Source organism: Condylura cristata, unplaced genomic scaffold, assembly GCF_000260355.1.
Source record: "Condylura cristata isolate star-nosed mole 26May11 unplaced genomic scaffold, ConCri1.0 scaffold00008, whole genome shotgun sequence".
Classification (NCBI taxonomy): Eukaryota; Metazoa; Chordata; class Mammalia; order Eulipotyphla; family Talpidae; genus Condylura; species Condylura cristata.
The window spans coordinates 1,453,680-1,469,231 of record NW_004567109.1 but is presented as its reverse complement, the minus strand read 5'-3'; the positions used below and the strand labels follow the sequence as shown (position 1 = coordinate 1,469,231).

Sequence of the window (15,552 nt, the reverse complement as noted above, 5' to 3'; positions counted from 1 at the left end):
CTGTCGCCAGGAAAGACAAGTCCACATGAAGGGGGTGCCTGAGCCCCCACCTCCTGGCCAGCACCCTGGGGCTCTGGGAGGCCCGTGTCTTAGAAAACCTTTCACCGGCTCCCACCTGCAGGGCCCTCTCAAGTTCAGGGAACTTTCAAGTCAGGGCTGCTGCTAACAGGCCCAATGGGGCTCCCTGAGCTCCCTTTCCAGACCACCCCAGCCAGCCTCGCCCCAACACTGCCTCCTCACCCTGCCACCCTTCCTGCCACACGGGCGCTGCCATTTTCCTCCCCTCCGCCACACCAGCTCAGGCACCTTCTCTCAGGACCGCACTCGGCACAAGGCAGGCCAGGCAGCTGGCCGAACCCACTACTCGGCGCCCCGCGGGCCTCGGCCGGCAGAAGCCAGCGCTCCCCGGCCACTCCGGCCCCGCCCTCTGCACCCAGCCCCACTGTGAGGTCCCACCGCAACGCAACGTCTGCTGGTCTGCTGGCCGTCTGCCCAGGGTCAGCCACTGGCGGCCCCAGGTGAGCGCTCACCCTCCCGTTCCCCAGCAGTGGCTTTGTGGGCACACAGCAGAGGGAGGCTGCTGGCCCTGGAGGGGCGAGGCGCTCTGAACGCGGGTCATCCTCAAGGAGCTGCTGGCCCTGGAGGGGCGAGGCGCTCTGGACGCGGGTCATCCTCAAGGAGCCGGCGTGGCTGCCGGCAGTGCCAGGCCTCTCCTGAATACCTGCGCCCACAGGACACAGGCGGCGTGACGGGCCCCAGGATGAGTCTCATCAGCTGAGGGTCCCCCCGGGTCCCATGGTCACAGGTACCCGAGAGGCCTGGCTGCCCAGCCATGCACCCCACTGCCCGGTCGCCTGGGGGGACAGGGGCTCGGCCTGCATGCAAGCTGATGGCAAGTGAGCCCCGCCCGCAGTGAGGAGCTGGTTTACAAATGCACCACTACAGCCGGCTTCACGGTGTCTTTAATAGCACACTAAAGAGACGGTAAGGGGCGCAGGCAATTCCCCACCCTCCCGCTCTGCTCAAGCAGCTACGTCGCCCACTCACTCGGCCGCCAGGGACGCCGATGAAGGACAAGTGGCGGTCACCGAGGGCAGGCTCAGTGGGGACCCGCGTGGGCGCAGGCAGCTCTGGGGAAAGGGAGGACGCCCTGCCCCCGCCACCCCCACCAGGTGAGGGGCCCGACAGCCTCTCTGGACCGCCTCTGCGCTAATCCCTGAGGACGAGCGGCGCCTTGACCTGCTCGGCCACCTCCTTGCCGCTCAGCGCCTCGACGATGGCCAGCGCGAACTCGAAGCTGGTCCCGGGCCCCCGGCTGGTGAGGATCTGGCCGTCCTTCTCCACGCGGTTCTCCGAGTAGCTGTAATGACCTTCGAGGACAGACAAAAGGTGACGCTTGCTGGGCCGCCCAGTCTGTGGGGCACAGCCACCCGCCTCAGGGCACCACCAGCACTTCCGAACCACGCACAGGGCCCGGCTCAGGACAGCACAGGGAGGGAGCGCTGAAGACGCTGCCGCCGGGCGAGGGGGAGGCGGCGGCCACGGAACCTGCTGGCGCCCCACCACGGAGCACAAGGCCAGAACTGGCACGGGGCCGCCCACGCCCGAGCTGCCCAGACACCGGCCCTGAAGGGACTCGCGTCGCCCACCGGGGGCTGCTGCGCGGGGAGAGGGGCCCCGAAGTGGTCGCTGCCGCTGCACCCAGACACCATGTCCCCCCAGGCCCCCAGCCCCCCGCCCCGCTGTCCCAAGGCCATCCTCTCCCCCAAGCCCTTCACCCCGCCCGGTCAGGGCGGCTCGAGGCCTGCTCAGCGACACCTGTCCCCGGGCGCCTGTGTACGTGGCTGCACACGCAAATAAACCTCTTTCGGTTTTCCTCATTTCTCGTCAAAATGTTGCCAGAAATCTAGTCAAGAACTCAGAAGGTCACGGGAACTTCTCTTTCGGTGCTACCACATGCTGGGGAGGGCTCCCCGCTGGCGTCTTCCCTCTGCCGGCCTTCAGTGATGGGGCCCCCCAAAGGGCCCCGAGAAACCAGCGCCACTGTCCTGCAGGAGCCGGGCCGGGGGCACACCCCAGTGGGGGCGGATCAGGCCAGTCCCGCCCCATCCTGAGTGGACGCGGCTCCCAGAGCCTGGGCAGCGCAGGAGACGCCTGCTCGGGACACAAAGCCCTCCTCGCTCCTGCGCGCTGACCGCTGACGGCTGACGGGCGGACAGGCTGGTGCGCCTGGAGCCTGCGGTGCACGCGAATGAAGCACAGGGCACTTCCAGCGGGGAGAGGTCTGCGCAGCTGAACCCCACTGACGGCGCCTCGGCCAGTCAGGTTCCTGCTCAGCTAACCCCAGGGCACGGGGCTCCCCAGCAGAGACAGCAGTGAGGCGGCAGGCGGTTCCAAGCAGCCCACTTCGCCATCTTCATGGGCAAGATGCTGCAGCGGCTGAACCGGGTTAGGGGTGTTCCAGGTTCCGCTCTTTCCCACCAGGGCTGAAGGGCAGAGGCTGCGGGCTGATGGCCACCGTTGCCTGGTGGCACTGTTGAGGATGCAGACGCCGTCTGCCCCCCTCCCCCGCACAGACCCTTGCTGTCGGGAGGGCCTGCAGCTCCCTCCCCGCGGCATAGCTGCCTGAGACCCCAGGCTGTATCTACGGTGGCCGCAGCTCGGTGCAAGCCCCAGGCCTGCCACGCGGCAGCCTCTCAACTTGAGCCTCACTTTCACGCAGGTGGGGTGGCATCACTGGAGAATCCAACCGGACCAGCGGCCACCGCCTCTGGTGGTGATGGTGGTGGTGGGGTGGCCCCAGCGCAAGCCCAGCGGGCAGTCAGCAGCTCACCCTCCTCCAGCCTGGGCCCGCGGCCAGGCTGCACTCAGGGTGTGGGACGCGGCCGAGCTCACCGAGCCTGTCCACCAGCCGGCCAGGGAGCTACTGAGATCTCAGGGGACAGGTGAGGGAGCTGAGGCTGCGGGGTGTGGGGCCGGCCTGGCAGCAGCGAGTGGGGGCCCCTGAGCACAGCTGCACGCAGGCTCCACCCCCCTCCAGGCTCACAGTGACCTGCGGGCATTGCGGGGTCCCAGAAGCAACCCACAAATGAGCGTGAGGCAAGAAACGATCAGATGCTGCGCGATGAAAGCCGGTGCCCGAGACGGCACAGCAGCACGCCCGGTACGGGCCCTGAGGCGCACGAGACACGCAGGAGGGCTCGGCTGGGGAGGCCCCGGAAGCCACTCCGGCGCCCTCCCAGGACCTTCTGGAGGAGCAGCACTTTCAGGTTTGTTTTCCTCTGGTGACTGACCGGCGCCTGGTGACGTCAAGGGCGTGCAGGGGCCTGGACGAGCCGGGCAGGCAGCGGAAGGGCCAGCTGCCTGGGCCTGGGGCGGCCTGGCCCCTCGCCTGGCTCTGGGAGGACGCCTGCCGTGCGGGCGCCCAGAGACGGGGCCCCTGAGCCCGATTCGCTCCTGAGCAGCCCCAGCCTGCCGCGGCGCTGCAAGACGAGAGCCACAGGCAGGCAGGCGTGTGCAGGCGCGAGGCCCCAGCCCAGCGCTGCGCTCGCAGCCGCGGAGGGGGAGGCCGATTCCGTCCCTGCCAGCTCCCGAGAGCCTCTGAAACTTCACTGTGTGCTGAGTAAGTTAAGCCCCACGCCCTGCAACTTTCCAGAGGCCAGCTGGACTCGGGCACAAAGGGGAAACCCTCTTCCACCCAGAGAGCTCTGCTGGCAACTTAGTGACTCATTTCTTTGTGAACTGAGACTGTTCTAAAAACGGTTAATTTTTCAAAAATACAACGTCATGAAAAAACGTATTTTCCTCTGGACTATCCCTTACACAGGAGTCCAGACATGCCGGTGTTCAACAGTCTGAGAGGAAAACACTCCCCAAGGGAAGCCGCCCGCACACGTGCCCGCGCCCCGCTGCGCCCCCAGGCCGGGGGGCAGCTCTGTGCAGGGCGCAGGCCCGAGCTACCCGTCTGGTGTCCAGGGTCAGCGTGAGCCAGAGCAGGACAGAGACAAGAGAAAGCACGCCCAGCGTGTTTCAACAGCTGCCGGGCCTGTTGTCCTCTGGTCCTGTCTACTGACGTGGTGGGAGCGCTGAGGCTTCAGACCCAGAGGGCGCTGTCCCCTCGCCAGCGGAGCGCCGGCCGCATCGCCTCTCTGGCCTGACTGCAAATCCCTGGCTCTCTCGCCAGACCGCTGTGACCCCCTGCAGGACATGAGTGCCTCCCTCCTTGAGAGCCGCGGGGTCTCTGCCTTGCTGCATGCTCGGGCCAGAGGGCCCCACCTCCCTGATCTAACAAGGGCGCCCTGGCCGGGCGCTCACCACCAGGCTGAGAGGCAAGAGCAGCCCTGAAACGACAGAGCACTACGTGGTGGTGCGTCTGGCTGCCGTCAGACTGCTCCGCTGCTGCTGGCGGGCAGCCCGTAAGCCTCCGTCCGGTGTACGTCTCTGCAAGCCGCTGACCCTGGCGGACAGCAAGGCCACGCTGCCTGACAGCCTCCTCACAACGAATGACAGAATAAAGAAGTGTCTGATAAATTACCAAAATAAAAGATAAAATGTTGCATTTAAAATAAAGGTGCAGAGGCCCTCCCTGGTGGCGCAGCGGGTTAAAGCACAGCACTGAGAATCTGAAGCCACTTCCGCATGAGTTCGATTCCCGCCTGCCGCCTGCCCCGGAGGAGACCACATGGCGAGCCAGACCTCTCCTGACCCGCCCGCTGCTCCCCTCAGCAGTGTACTTCGTCGATCTGCCTGTTCTGCTCCCCACTCTGTCTCTGGTGAAGCCTCTCACCGCCCCTGAGCCTCTGGCCTGTACCCCAGTTCTGTATGAATAAATAAATAAATCTTTAAAAAAAAAAAATAAAATAAAGGTGCAGAACAGTAAACTTAACAGATATCACTTGGCTAAAAATATTAAACTACAAAGGATAATGAGGACATGCAGAGAAAATTCTACAGAATGACCCACTTTAACAAGTTACCAAGGGGAGGGAAAGACAAAGGGAAGAGAAACGTGCTTTTTACTCCCCCACTAGCAGACGAATAAACAAGACCGAGGTGTCCGGCTGGCTATGTAAAGGCAACACGTCACTGGCGCAGACGAGGCGCCACTCAGCACTCCCTGGACGGGAGCCATGTCCATTTTATACTGGACTGTGGGCAAAGGGCACTTTCTGAAATTGCTGTCAAGGTCTAAAGTTTACCTGCAGGGGGCCCTCCCTGGTGGCGCAACGGGTTAAAGCGCAGCATTACGAAGCTAATCACAGCTGCCTCAGCTCGGGACCCCCAGGGCGCAGCAGACCTCTCCTGTCTCCCCACTGCTCCCCTCAGCCGTGAGCTTCAGTCGATCTGCCTGTCGTGCTCCCCACTGTCTCTGGCGGATCCTCTCACCGCCCCTACACCTCTGGCTTGCATCCCAGTTCTGTGTGCATAAATACATAAATCTTTAAAAAATAAAGGAGTAAATAAAATTTACCCCAGGCTGCAGAGTATTTAGTAGAAATACTATAGAGTTAAGCTGCGTTTGTAACCACTTTGGATCTGGGACAGCTGGTGGCCTGGGCAGCCCGTGGCTACGGAAGGCACCTGCAGAGCCAGCGGGGCCCGCCGGACGACCCCGCGTCAGGACGCTGCGCAAACACAGACGGCGCCTCCCGGCAAGGTCTGCCTGCACCCAGACACGAGCGTCCGCTTACCTCCATTCATCATTTTGTCCCTGGCAAGCGGGTGTGTTGTCACTTTGCTTCCAAAGCCTACTTCATGAGCCAACAGGGCCGTGGGACCTGAAAAAAAGATTAAAAACTTAAGGCAAACAGAAAAGCCGGTTTGAAATACTGCAGCAGCAGAGGTATTCTTCCAGAGCGGGGGCATCTCTGACGTACAGGGAGGAGCTGGAAGGAAGCGCTGCCAGTGCCAGAGGTGAAGTGTGTCCGTAACAGCCCCCCGCCGAGCACCCAGAACACGTGCCCGAGCTCAGCTGCTTCGCAGCCGCAAAGCTCTGCCTGACGCCCAGGAAGAGGCCGACCGCGGCCCCTGCAGGGCAGGCAGTGGGTGTGGTGGGGGGGGCACCACGGGGTATTAAATTTCTCTGCCTACCTGCAAAAGGAAAACCAGGTACAGACCATCCAAGGTGCGCCCCGCCCGCCCCGCCCTGAAGGAGACTGCGGAGAAGCAGAGGGAGACAGCTGCCCCGTCTGTCACAAACACCGGAGGGCTGCCGTGTCTATCCGCAAAGTCTTGGAGGGGTAAAACAAACCTGTTTTTTACCTTTGTTACCTTATGATCTTAAAACACTTTTTAGAGCCTCCGTGGGGGCCCCGGGGTTGAGTCTCAGCGCCATCACTGCCGCAGCAGAGTCCCATCCCCGCCAGGGAGTGACGCCCGGGGCGCAGACCTCTCCTGACCCGCCCGCTGCTCCCTCAGCAGTGGGGCCCACCTGTTCTGCTCCCCACTCTGTCTCTGGTGAATCCCCTCAGCCCCCCACCTCTGGCCTGTACCTCAGTTCTTCACAAAAATAAGTAAGTCTTTAGACACTTGTAAAGCAGTCCCTCCACCTTTTCTCCACAAGCCCCCGAAAAATACAAAGGCCTCACGTCACAGCCAAAAAGACGTGCGTCGCGACACTGCCGTGCCCAGATGTTGAGGGCCGTGACCTGACCCCCACGCAGCCCGCCACTGGGGCTTCAGCCCGACTGAGCACTGGGCTCCGTGGGCTTTCACGGGCAACACGGCTCAGCTTCACCAAGTGTCATGTCGGCAGGCACTTCGGCTACGACCAACGGGAAGGTCAAAGCTCCCGCCTCTCCAGGGTCAGCCTCACCGGGGCCCTCGCTGTCTCCTTAATCAAAAGCCTCCAACGGCCCGACGTCTCTCTCCGCCGGACTGTCACATCTCGAAAACTGAACAGCTATCACTTAATTTTTGGTAGAAGAGCTTAAGCAACTATCTTTAACTCCTATTTTGTGACATCACAAGAAATGCCAACCACAGCGCATGCTGCGGCAAACCTGAGACGAGGCGGTGCGGTGGCGAGAGCAGCAGTCTGCGGCCTGCGCCTTCAGCCCTGCGCAAGCCGACGCACGCGGGCAGGAGCTCTCGGCACCCGACTCACCGTGGGAGACAAAGATGCTTTCTGTGGCTCAAGGGCCTATCTGGGGGCTTGGGGGCGCCACTGAATCACCCCATTACTGAAATCCTGACGAGGAAATGCTGGCCCCGCTCTGAGCAGGGAGTAAGGGCGCCTGGGCAGGCTCCGGGCCGCCTGGGACAGAGCCTACAGTGCCACCGTGTGGCCACTGGCGGGGAGCACAGCAGGCCACGGCCCTCTCCAGGCCGGCTCCTTCGTCCCGGTCCAGAGCGCCCCACCACCAGAATGAATCCTACTTCATTTACCCCTCAAGACGGTCCCCCTTCACCTGTCTCTCATCCCCATGCCACACAGGAGCTGAGCCAGTGTCCTCTCAGCACTGCCAAGGCTCCCAGTTCCTGACTGCAGCGCCAGGGGTCATCCGTGTCTACTGCTGACCTAGAAATTCGGGCCTCTCGGGCCTCCGCCCACCTGTTCCCATGACTCATCTCACACCTGGGCCACCCACCTTGGTCAGGTCATGCTGCTCCCTGCAGAGCCCCAAAGTTGGGGCCGGGGCCAGCGCTGCTCGGGCCGATGGTGCTTGGCCAGTGCTGCCTGGATGATGAGAAGGCCTCAGCCCCTACCACGCTGGCCTGAGCATGGACAGAGGTGGCCAGCGGCCCGCAACCTCAGGGACACGTGGTGACAACAGGCCGGGTGTGGCTTTCAGAAGGGAATGCAGCCCGAGTCCTTGGACACCCCACAGGCCCACGGCCTCCCCCCCCAGAGAAGATACTACTCGGACCACAGAGCCCGGACAGAGAGAGCCCATCCCAGGGCCGGTGAAAGGGCCATCGCTGACCGGCACCCAAGGTCGGGCCTGCCCCTGTGGTGGCCTGGGTCCTCCCACCCGCAGACATCCCGGCCTCAGGCCCCCTTCAGTTTTCATGTGGGTCATGCGATCGTTAAACGGGGGACTGCGCAGAGCCCGAGGCCACAGTGCACGCCGGGTGCAGGGCCACTGCCGCCGCCGAGGGCGAGGAGAGAGACGCGCCGGCCGCAGCCCCGCCCTGCTCCCCACAAAGCCTCGAGACCAACGGCAGGGCGGCCTTTCCCCGCTGCTCGTCACTGTCCACGCCGCCGGGAAAGACGCCGGCTGGCAGGGCAGCAGCTGCCAGCAGAGCAGGAGCGGGTGGTGATGGCGTTGGGCATCGTGGGCCTGTTCTACACCGAGCGGAGCCACGGCCCCATGCCCGAGAGCCCCCACCGGGCTCAGCGGGCTCGCTGGGGCCTCGCCCAGGAGGTCACGGGCCGGGGCGGCTCGGCTGGCTGCTGAGGCCGTGGGCAGCAGCAAGCTGCTCGCTGAGTCCCCGAGCCGGTTCCCGCCCAGGTCAGCCCACACGGGCCGCGACACAGGCCCATGGGACGCAAAGGCCGGCGGGCAGCACACAGAAAGGCCCTGTCCTGCAACTTCACGCCGCCACGCTCAAGATGCCAGCTCAGGCGCCGTCCACGCCGTAAGGAGGGGAAAATCATCTGGAAGAAAACCGGGGTGCGAAGGAGCCCCCCCCCCCCCGCGCCTGGACACGCGGCATACCTGCACAGATGGCGGCGATGAGGCCCTTCCTGCTCTCCTGCTCCTTCAGGATCTCCTTCACCGCAGCTGCCTAGGCGAGGAAGCCAACATGCGTCAAGCTCTCCGCAGGCCACAGGCCGGCTGCAAGAAGGAACTGGCAGGGTGTGACCTCCGCGACGACCCCAGGCTCCGGCCCCTTTCCCAGGGTCTCTACATCTCTAACACGGACCTGGGGAACCCACACGACTCAACACTGGGCACCCAGCCGGGGCTCTCCCTATGAGCCAAGGGCCTTTCCCTGGAGCGGGCTCAAGATGAGGGGAGACGCAGTCTCCCCTGGAGCACTGACCCTCGCCGCCAAACCCAGGGAGAGAAGCGGAGGGGCGTGGACTGTGCACCCCAGCAGGTCAGGAACAGCCCAGAGGGCGACAGTCCAAAATGGGGGCGACAGGCTGCCCAGCAGGTGCCTGCGCCCTCGTCCTGCCCCGCCCCCACCTACCGTACATGAAAGCAGTGGTGGCTTCGGGAGCAACTTCCCACCCGCTGGCAGGAGCCTGTTCCCCGCGCCCACCCACAACTGCCGAGGAGACCACCTCTTACTTTTCTACGCAGACTATCCTGCTGCTCTCGACAGGGAAAGCTAGTCATCTAACAGTCAGACTCGACTGCCCACCTGCTCAGCAGTAACTGTCTCGGCACCTCAGCTTACACCGACAGTTAACGGAGAAGCTCTTAAGATGAGAGCAGCAAGAGCCCCCCCCCCAAAACATATTCATGACCCGGAAATTACTCTCCGGGGCCTCCATAGAGGCCGAGGAGTCTCAGCACCATTGCGACTCCCCGGCCAGGGAGCAATCCCAAGGGCGCAGCAGATCCCTCCCGCCTCCCCACCACTCCCCTCAACAGTGGATTTCAGCTGATCTACTTGTTCTGCTCCCCACTGTCTCTGGGGAGTCCTCCCACCCCCACACCTCTGGCCTACACCCCAGTTCTTGTGTGCAAAAAACCCCACAAAACCTATAAACAACAATGCTTTCTAGCCCGAGACACAACCGCTGACCACGCACGCTGGGCACCACCGGTCAGCGTCACTGCTCTCGCTCATTCACAGCCTCCTCCCCGGAGTCCTCAGAAACGAGACAAAGCCCGGCGGAAGTCCCTCCCCAAGTCTTTACCTCGCATAAATTCTGTGCGCCCAGGTTACCTCCTGGCAGAACCACCACATCGTAAGGCCCCTGGAAGTCAAAAAAAGTAACAGGAAAGTGAAGACGCTCCAGGTGAAACGTGCCTGCAGCGGCCGCCGGCACTGGACACACGCGGCTGGCCAAGCACTGCTGGTGGCGCCGGCCACGGGTCCTCTGTCCTGAGTAGCAGAAACTGCAGCCACGAGCCCGGTGACGTGCGCCGCGGGCACAGCCAAGCTCGCCCCGCAGGGAGGCCACGCGTGCCCTAGCGTGTAGGCGCACGTGTCCACTGCACGCACACGGGCGCCCAGCCGACGGGGGCAGCGCGGGCAGGGAGGTGGCCAGCAGCCTGACAAGTCCTGGCTTCTGACGCACCGAATGGAAACTTGGGTTCAAAACGCACAGCTGGCACAAACTCAGCATCGTAAACGGCTAAGCCCACACACACCCTAGCAGTTCAGAACCAAGCGAAACTGGGAAGTACCCCTTTAGATTCTGACCGAGTGGGCAGACACAAAACAGGTGACCCCTGTCCAGAGTGCCCTGGTGCCACAGGAGGAAGAACAGACAAGGGGTGCTCTCTCTCGACACAAACTACGCAACTTCTGTCGACTGACAAGTTCCGGGCGGATAGAGAACACTCTGAAAAATCGGAGCTTCCATTGCTAACTTATGTTGTGACCTCCCTTTTTTGTATAATCATAATATCAAAAATATTGTAGCAACCTCAGTTTGTAACTGGGTTGCCTTAGCTCTAAATTGGCTACCGGGCCTGGGCAAAGTACAAGCTGAGCTGCTCCAGGGCAGGAAATTCCTCTGTCTGAAGACAAAAGGCAAGCTCCTGGAGAGATAAGACCCCGGAGCATCAAGACTCCTGGAGAGCTTCCTTGGTCTTTTGAAACACAAAGCGCATCTTAGATAACTCCCAGGGCATAAGGACCCATGGACAATTTCCTAACATTATCAACACAGATCTTGCTTAATGCATTAACTATGTGACTTCCTCTTAATTTACCTTTTCCTAAAACACACTCTTGCTACTCTCTGCTAGCCTTAAGTTAGCCATTAGCTTTTCTTTAGACTGTCACTGAAGACTCTGCTAACACAATTTATTCCTTCCCTAGGACTCCTAAATCCCTTGCTAACAGCTCATCCTTTCCCAGACCCTGATCCTTTAAAGTCACAGTTAAACATCCGTTTACATGAAAGCTATCACAAAGATGTACAGTCTAGTGTGCCATAAAGTAGCAGGAAGAGGATGCATGTTCCCCTCTTCGTTTAGAACTTTTATGCTGATTTATTATTAACTTACCTGATGCATTATTGTAACTAAATCTTGCTACACAATATAAATAAAGGTCTGCAAAAAGATGAGCAGGAAGTCTTGCACCCAACTCCGACTCCCGTGTCTTCCTCGCGCCGCTCCCCTTTTTCCCTTTAGGACTCTCCGCTTGCCAATGCCACTCCCACCTTTGGACCCTGCCTGTTTTGCCCCCCAATAATCCGTGATCGGAGGCTGGTCCTCGACACTCTCTCCTCTCACTTCTGATTCTCTCAGGAAGTTTCCACAACTTACATGTGCATGCAGTGATGCTCTACACTCTGTCCTCACAATATGTCCATTTACTAGCAGGAATTAACTTCTCAGGCCAGGGACACTCCCAGCTGGCTCTGTCTGCCTCCCGGCCCGCCCAGCTCCACTCCCAGAGGCTCAAGCCCAGCTCCGCCCCGCTGGCCTGCTGAGCCCCGACCTTGTGAGAGGTATGCGAGTGTCTGGGTGCAGATGCGGGGTGCGGGGGGCAGGTGCTTCTGCAGCTCGTGACAGCCCCGAGGGCCGGGCACCCTCAAAGGTAGGAGCCAAAGTTCTAAAGCATCTGAAATAGTGACTGACTCCTTGAGAGCTGTCACTCCTCTCCAGTCCAACCACCCGTGGTGCAGCAGGGCTTCCGCTGACCACAAGAGGCTCCGAGCCACCCATGGAGACGAAACCTCTGCTCCCAGGGTCACGTGAGCGGGAAGAGATCAGAGTGCAGGCACCTGCTTAGAGAAAGTCTGTGCTAACACGTCTTAGATGTGGACAGCAGATGGTCGGCGGAATCCACTCAAGAAACCACAGGAAGGAACAATTCCAAGTTTGGACTACGAACCTGCTTTCTGGCATCTTCCAGACTGGTGTCAGGACAAATGACCACATCACGGCTACACTGCACCGGGTCCTTTCCCGCCAGCCCTGCGATGGTGACCTTAATCTAGGAGGAAGACGTCATAGGATATTTCATACACCGACACACAAATTTAAAAGAACATTTTCATAGCTGTCCTGTGTTTTAAAATAACTCGACAGGAAATACTGCAAAACCATACTGACTTGAAGAACCCAGCTAAATATATCTAACAGCTCGGTCTGTCCCGGCCTCTATCTGGCTACTGTCCACTCCACCAGCGCTGAGGTCTGGTAGGTTATATGATCACCTTATTAATAAACTATCTTGTAAAGTTACTGTTGCCATTTAAACTCAGTGGCTTTTTTTTTTTTTGCATAGAAGAACTGGGGTACAGGCCAGAGGGGGTGAGAGGATTCTCAAGAGACAAAGTGGGGAACAGAAAAAGTAGATCCATTGAAATCCACTGCTGAGGGGGTAGCGGGGAGACGGGAGAGGTCTGCTGCACCATGTTTTCTTAACTTAAAACTGAAATACTACTTGACCTTGCCAAAATTTATAAAGTGAACATACCAACAGTTAGCACAGGTAAACATATTCTTTTCATACCCTGCTGGCGTGATAACCACTGGAACTCTGGAGAGCTATCTGATGGCATCTGGCAGTGCCAACCACGGGCTGTTTTTGGCTGGCAATTCCACTTTTAGATAGAGACCCTGGAAAACCCCCCACAGACTGGCACAAGGCAATGCCCACGAACGTTGCAGTACTGCAGTCTGGGGAACCACACCCAGAAGAGGGGACAGCAGTGTATTCCCACGGTGTGATCCGAGCTGGTGATTTTAAGGTCACAGCCCCGATGCTCACTGGGGGCCGGGGGGTTCAGGCAGGGTCAACAGGCGGGGGCCAGATGCCCAGGTCAGAGTGCCCTTCCACTCACTAATTCTACAGTGTGGGCACATTTTTGGTGTCTGAACAAAATGAGGGTGCCAGTGGCTAACTCACAGGGTTGGTGGAAGTTTTAAAGTTTGTATCAATGCTTAGAATACCACATTTAAACAGCTAAGTGCTGTTCAATGTTCAAAAGTGCACTATACATGTTACAGGCCGTGTCGATAAGATCTGTAACAAGGCCTCCCTGGTGGCCTGAGTCCATCCCCGGCCAGGGAGTGACCCACAGGCCGCAGCAGACTCTCCTGTCTCCCTGCTGCTCCCCTCCGCAGTGAGTTTTGGTAGATCTTTGGTAGACAGCTTTCCACTCTGTCTCTGGGGAATCCAGAACCTCACCCCCAGTTCTGGCCTGTACCCCAGTTCTTGTGTGCATAAATTAATTAAAAATATAAAGATCTGTAACACATACATGCAAAATGAGTTGTAGCCTGACGCTGCCCACAAGAACCCCTTGCACAGACACACATGAGGAGAGCCCTTATCTCTGGGCAGGCAGCAAGGGGAACAGTGTGGGGAAGACCTACAAAAAAGGGCCTGATAATGTCTTACTTCTTAAAAGCATCTGTGCAGGCCCTCCCTGGGGTCACGGGGGCTAAAGTCTCAGCACTACAAGCTGTCTCCCACCACTCCAGCACGAGTTTGATGCCCAGCCAGGGAGTGAGCCACAGGCTGCAGCAGACTCTCCTGTCTCTCCGCTGCCCCCTCGCCAGTGGATGTCAGTGGATCTGCCTGTTCTGCTGCCCACTGTCTCTGGGGAGTCCTTTCACCCCCACCCCTGCACCTCTGCCCTACACCCCAGCTCTTGTACGATTACATACATAAAAATAAATCCTTAAAATAAATAAATAAAACGGCTCTAGAAGAAACACAGCAAAACGACAGAGGATTGAATATGGGCAGGAATGGGGTGATTGTCACTTTAGGGTCTCTTGGGCAGTACTTTAGGCAGCTTGCAATTTTTCACAAAGGTTACTGAGCATTATGCAAATTGACTTTTAAAGCTCCAAGAAAATGTTGGGGGGGGCTGGAGGCGGTGGGGACTCACTCCAGCCCGTCTCATGACATCTACGGGGATGACGGTCTCCATCTCCTCGGCGCCTTTCGCTAGGATGACCAAAGCTCTTTTTGACGCCATTATGTTGTATTGTTTAAAGACTAAAAAAGAAAAAGACACAGAGGTTCACAAGGCTTCCACAGCACCCCTGGAGAGTCAGTGCTTAGCAACAGCTTCAGGCGGAGTGGCGAGGGCGCCCTGGGGATCGGCTCAGACACCCCAAGGCGAAGGCAGCACTGAGCTGGCTCTGGTGTGGCGGCGTGGGGCGGCGACTGGGGGTGCAGCCCTGTCTGCGTCTCCCCGGGCGCGTCCCCTGAACCCGGTTTCCCGTAAGGTGGCCAAGGCGGTTTCCAGTCACTGAACACACACACACACACACACACACGTGGGGAGCACGCCGCCAGCTGGCCCGAAATGCCTGCCCTTTAGGGGGGAAGCACTGAGCCCCAGCTCTGCAGCAACGAGCCCGAGACTTTTGGTGGGTTTTTTTCAAGTTCCAATAACTATGCTCACAATTCGGGGACTCAACAGTGTGACGCCCCACAGCTCTTTAACGCGAAGACGGGCGGGAATTCCCGCTGCCAGCCCGCCCGGCGGCGCGCCCCGACCCCTCGGGCCAGGCGCGGGGCTTTGCTCCTGGGCCAGGGCAGTGTGACGGGCGGCACCCAGGCCCTCCCGGGGGGGAAGCCAGAGCGGCTGGTGGACACGCTGCTTGCGGACCTTAGGCCCCGGGTGGCCGAGGAATGAGCCGCCGGACGCAAGAACCCAGACAAGCCAGCGCCGTGGCTGCATGGGGCGAAGCCCCAGACACTTGCTTCTCGGGGAGGAGCCCTGTGCCCTGGGGCGGTGAGAGTGCATGTCCGGAGGCCGAAGCAGGGGTCAGTGCAACAGCCTCGAGCACGTGGCGTGGGCTGCAGTGGTGGGGTGCAGGCCAGGGAGGCAGCTCACTGAGGCGTCAAGAAAGCAGGCCTGGAGCCCAGAGAAAGGGTGACAGGCGATGTCTTCCGCAGTCAGTGCCACCTGCCGGGGTCACGTGCAGAGCAGGGAACACGCCCCTCCCCGACTGTGGGTTTGGCTGAAGAAGTTTTCAGCAAATGGCTGAAGATGCCCACCTCTTTAGGGGTCTGCGAGAGGTGGTGGCGGGTGAGCTCAGCAACCGCTCCATCGTCATGCAGAATCCGAAGGGACTCACCGGCCCAGTGCAGGCTCCAGCCAAAGAGCCTGAAAGTGATAAGGCCGGAGAAACGGCGAACCCGCTGCCCGTGGGCCTGGCGCGGGAACGGGGCTCGTCAGGAGGCCACTGCCCGGCTGCGGGCAGGCCCGAGGGTGCCGCCCGCACGGGCTCACTGGTGGGGGCACCTAGCGCGGATCAAAGGCCCGGCACTCGGAGTGCCTGCGCCGGGGTGGGGCCCAGACGTGCCTCCTAGAGTGGGCTAAAGCTAAAGACCTGCACGTCCTGACCAAACGCCCACAGTGGAAGAGGGGCAGCTGGGGGAGCCCGGGGGCTGTCAGCGCTCAGGGCCGGCTCTCAAGGGACCTGCGCCCGGGAGCCGAGCCTGGAC

The 15,552-nt window shown here is 60.2% G+C and overlaps 1 protein-coding gene across 1 annotated transcript in view; it reads right to left on the bottom strand.

Moving 5' to 3' along the window:
• Positions 1-944: 944 nt before the first annotated feature.
• PARK7 (parkinson protein 7) overlaps positions 945-15,552 on the bottom strand; it is a 14,909-nt gene continuing 301 nt past the window's right edge. Inside the window, exons 2-7 of the mRNA XM_004678488.2 lie at positions 13,982-14,091; positions 11,971-12,072; positions 9,815-9,874; positions 8,661-8,730; positions 5,691-5,777; positions 945-1,370 (exon numbers count right to left, since the gene is read on the bottom strand). Of these exons, the coding sequence (XP_004678545.1) occupies positions 1,210-1,370; positions 5,691-5,777; positions 8,661-8,730; positions 9,815-9,874; positions 11,971-12,072; positions 13,982-14,071 (570 nt within the window). The 5' untranslated portion in view covers positions 14,072-14,091 and the 3' untranslated portion in view covers positions 945-1,209. The remainder of the gene's footprint in view (positions 1,371-5,690; positions 5,778-8,660; positions 8,731-9,814; positions 9,875-11,970; positions 12,073-13,981; positions 14,092-15,552) is intronic.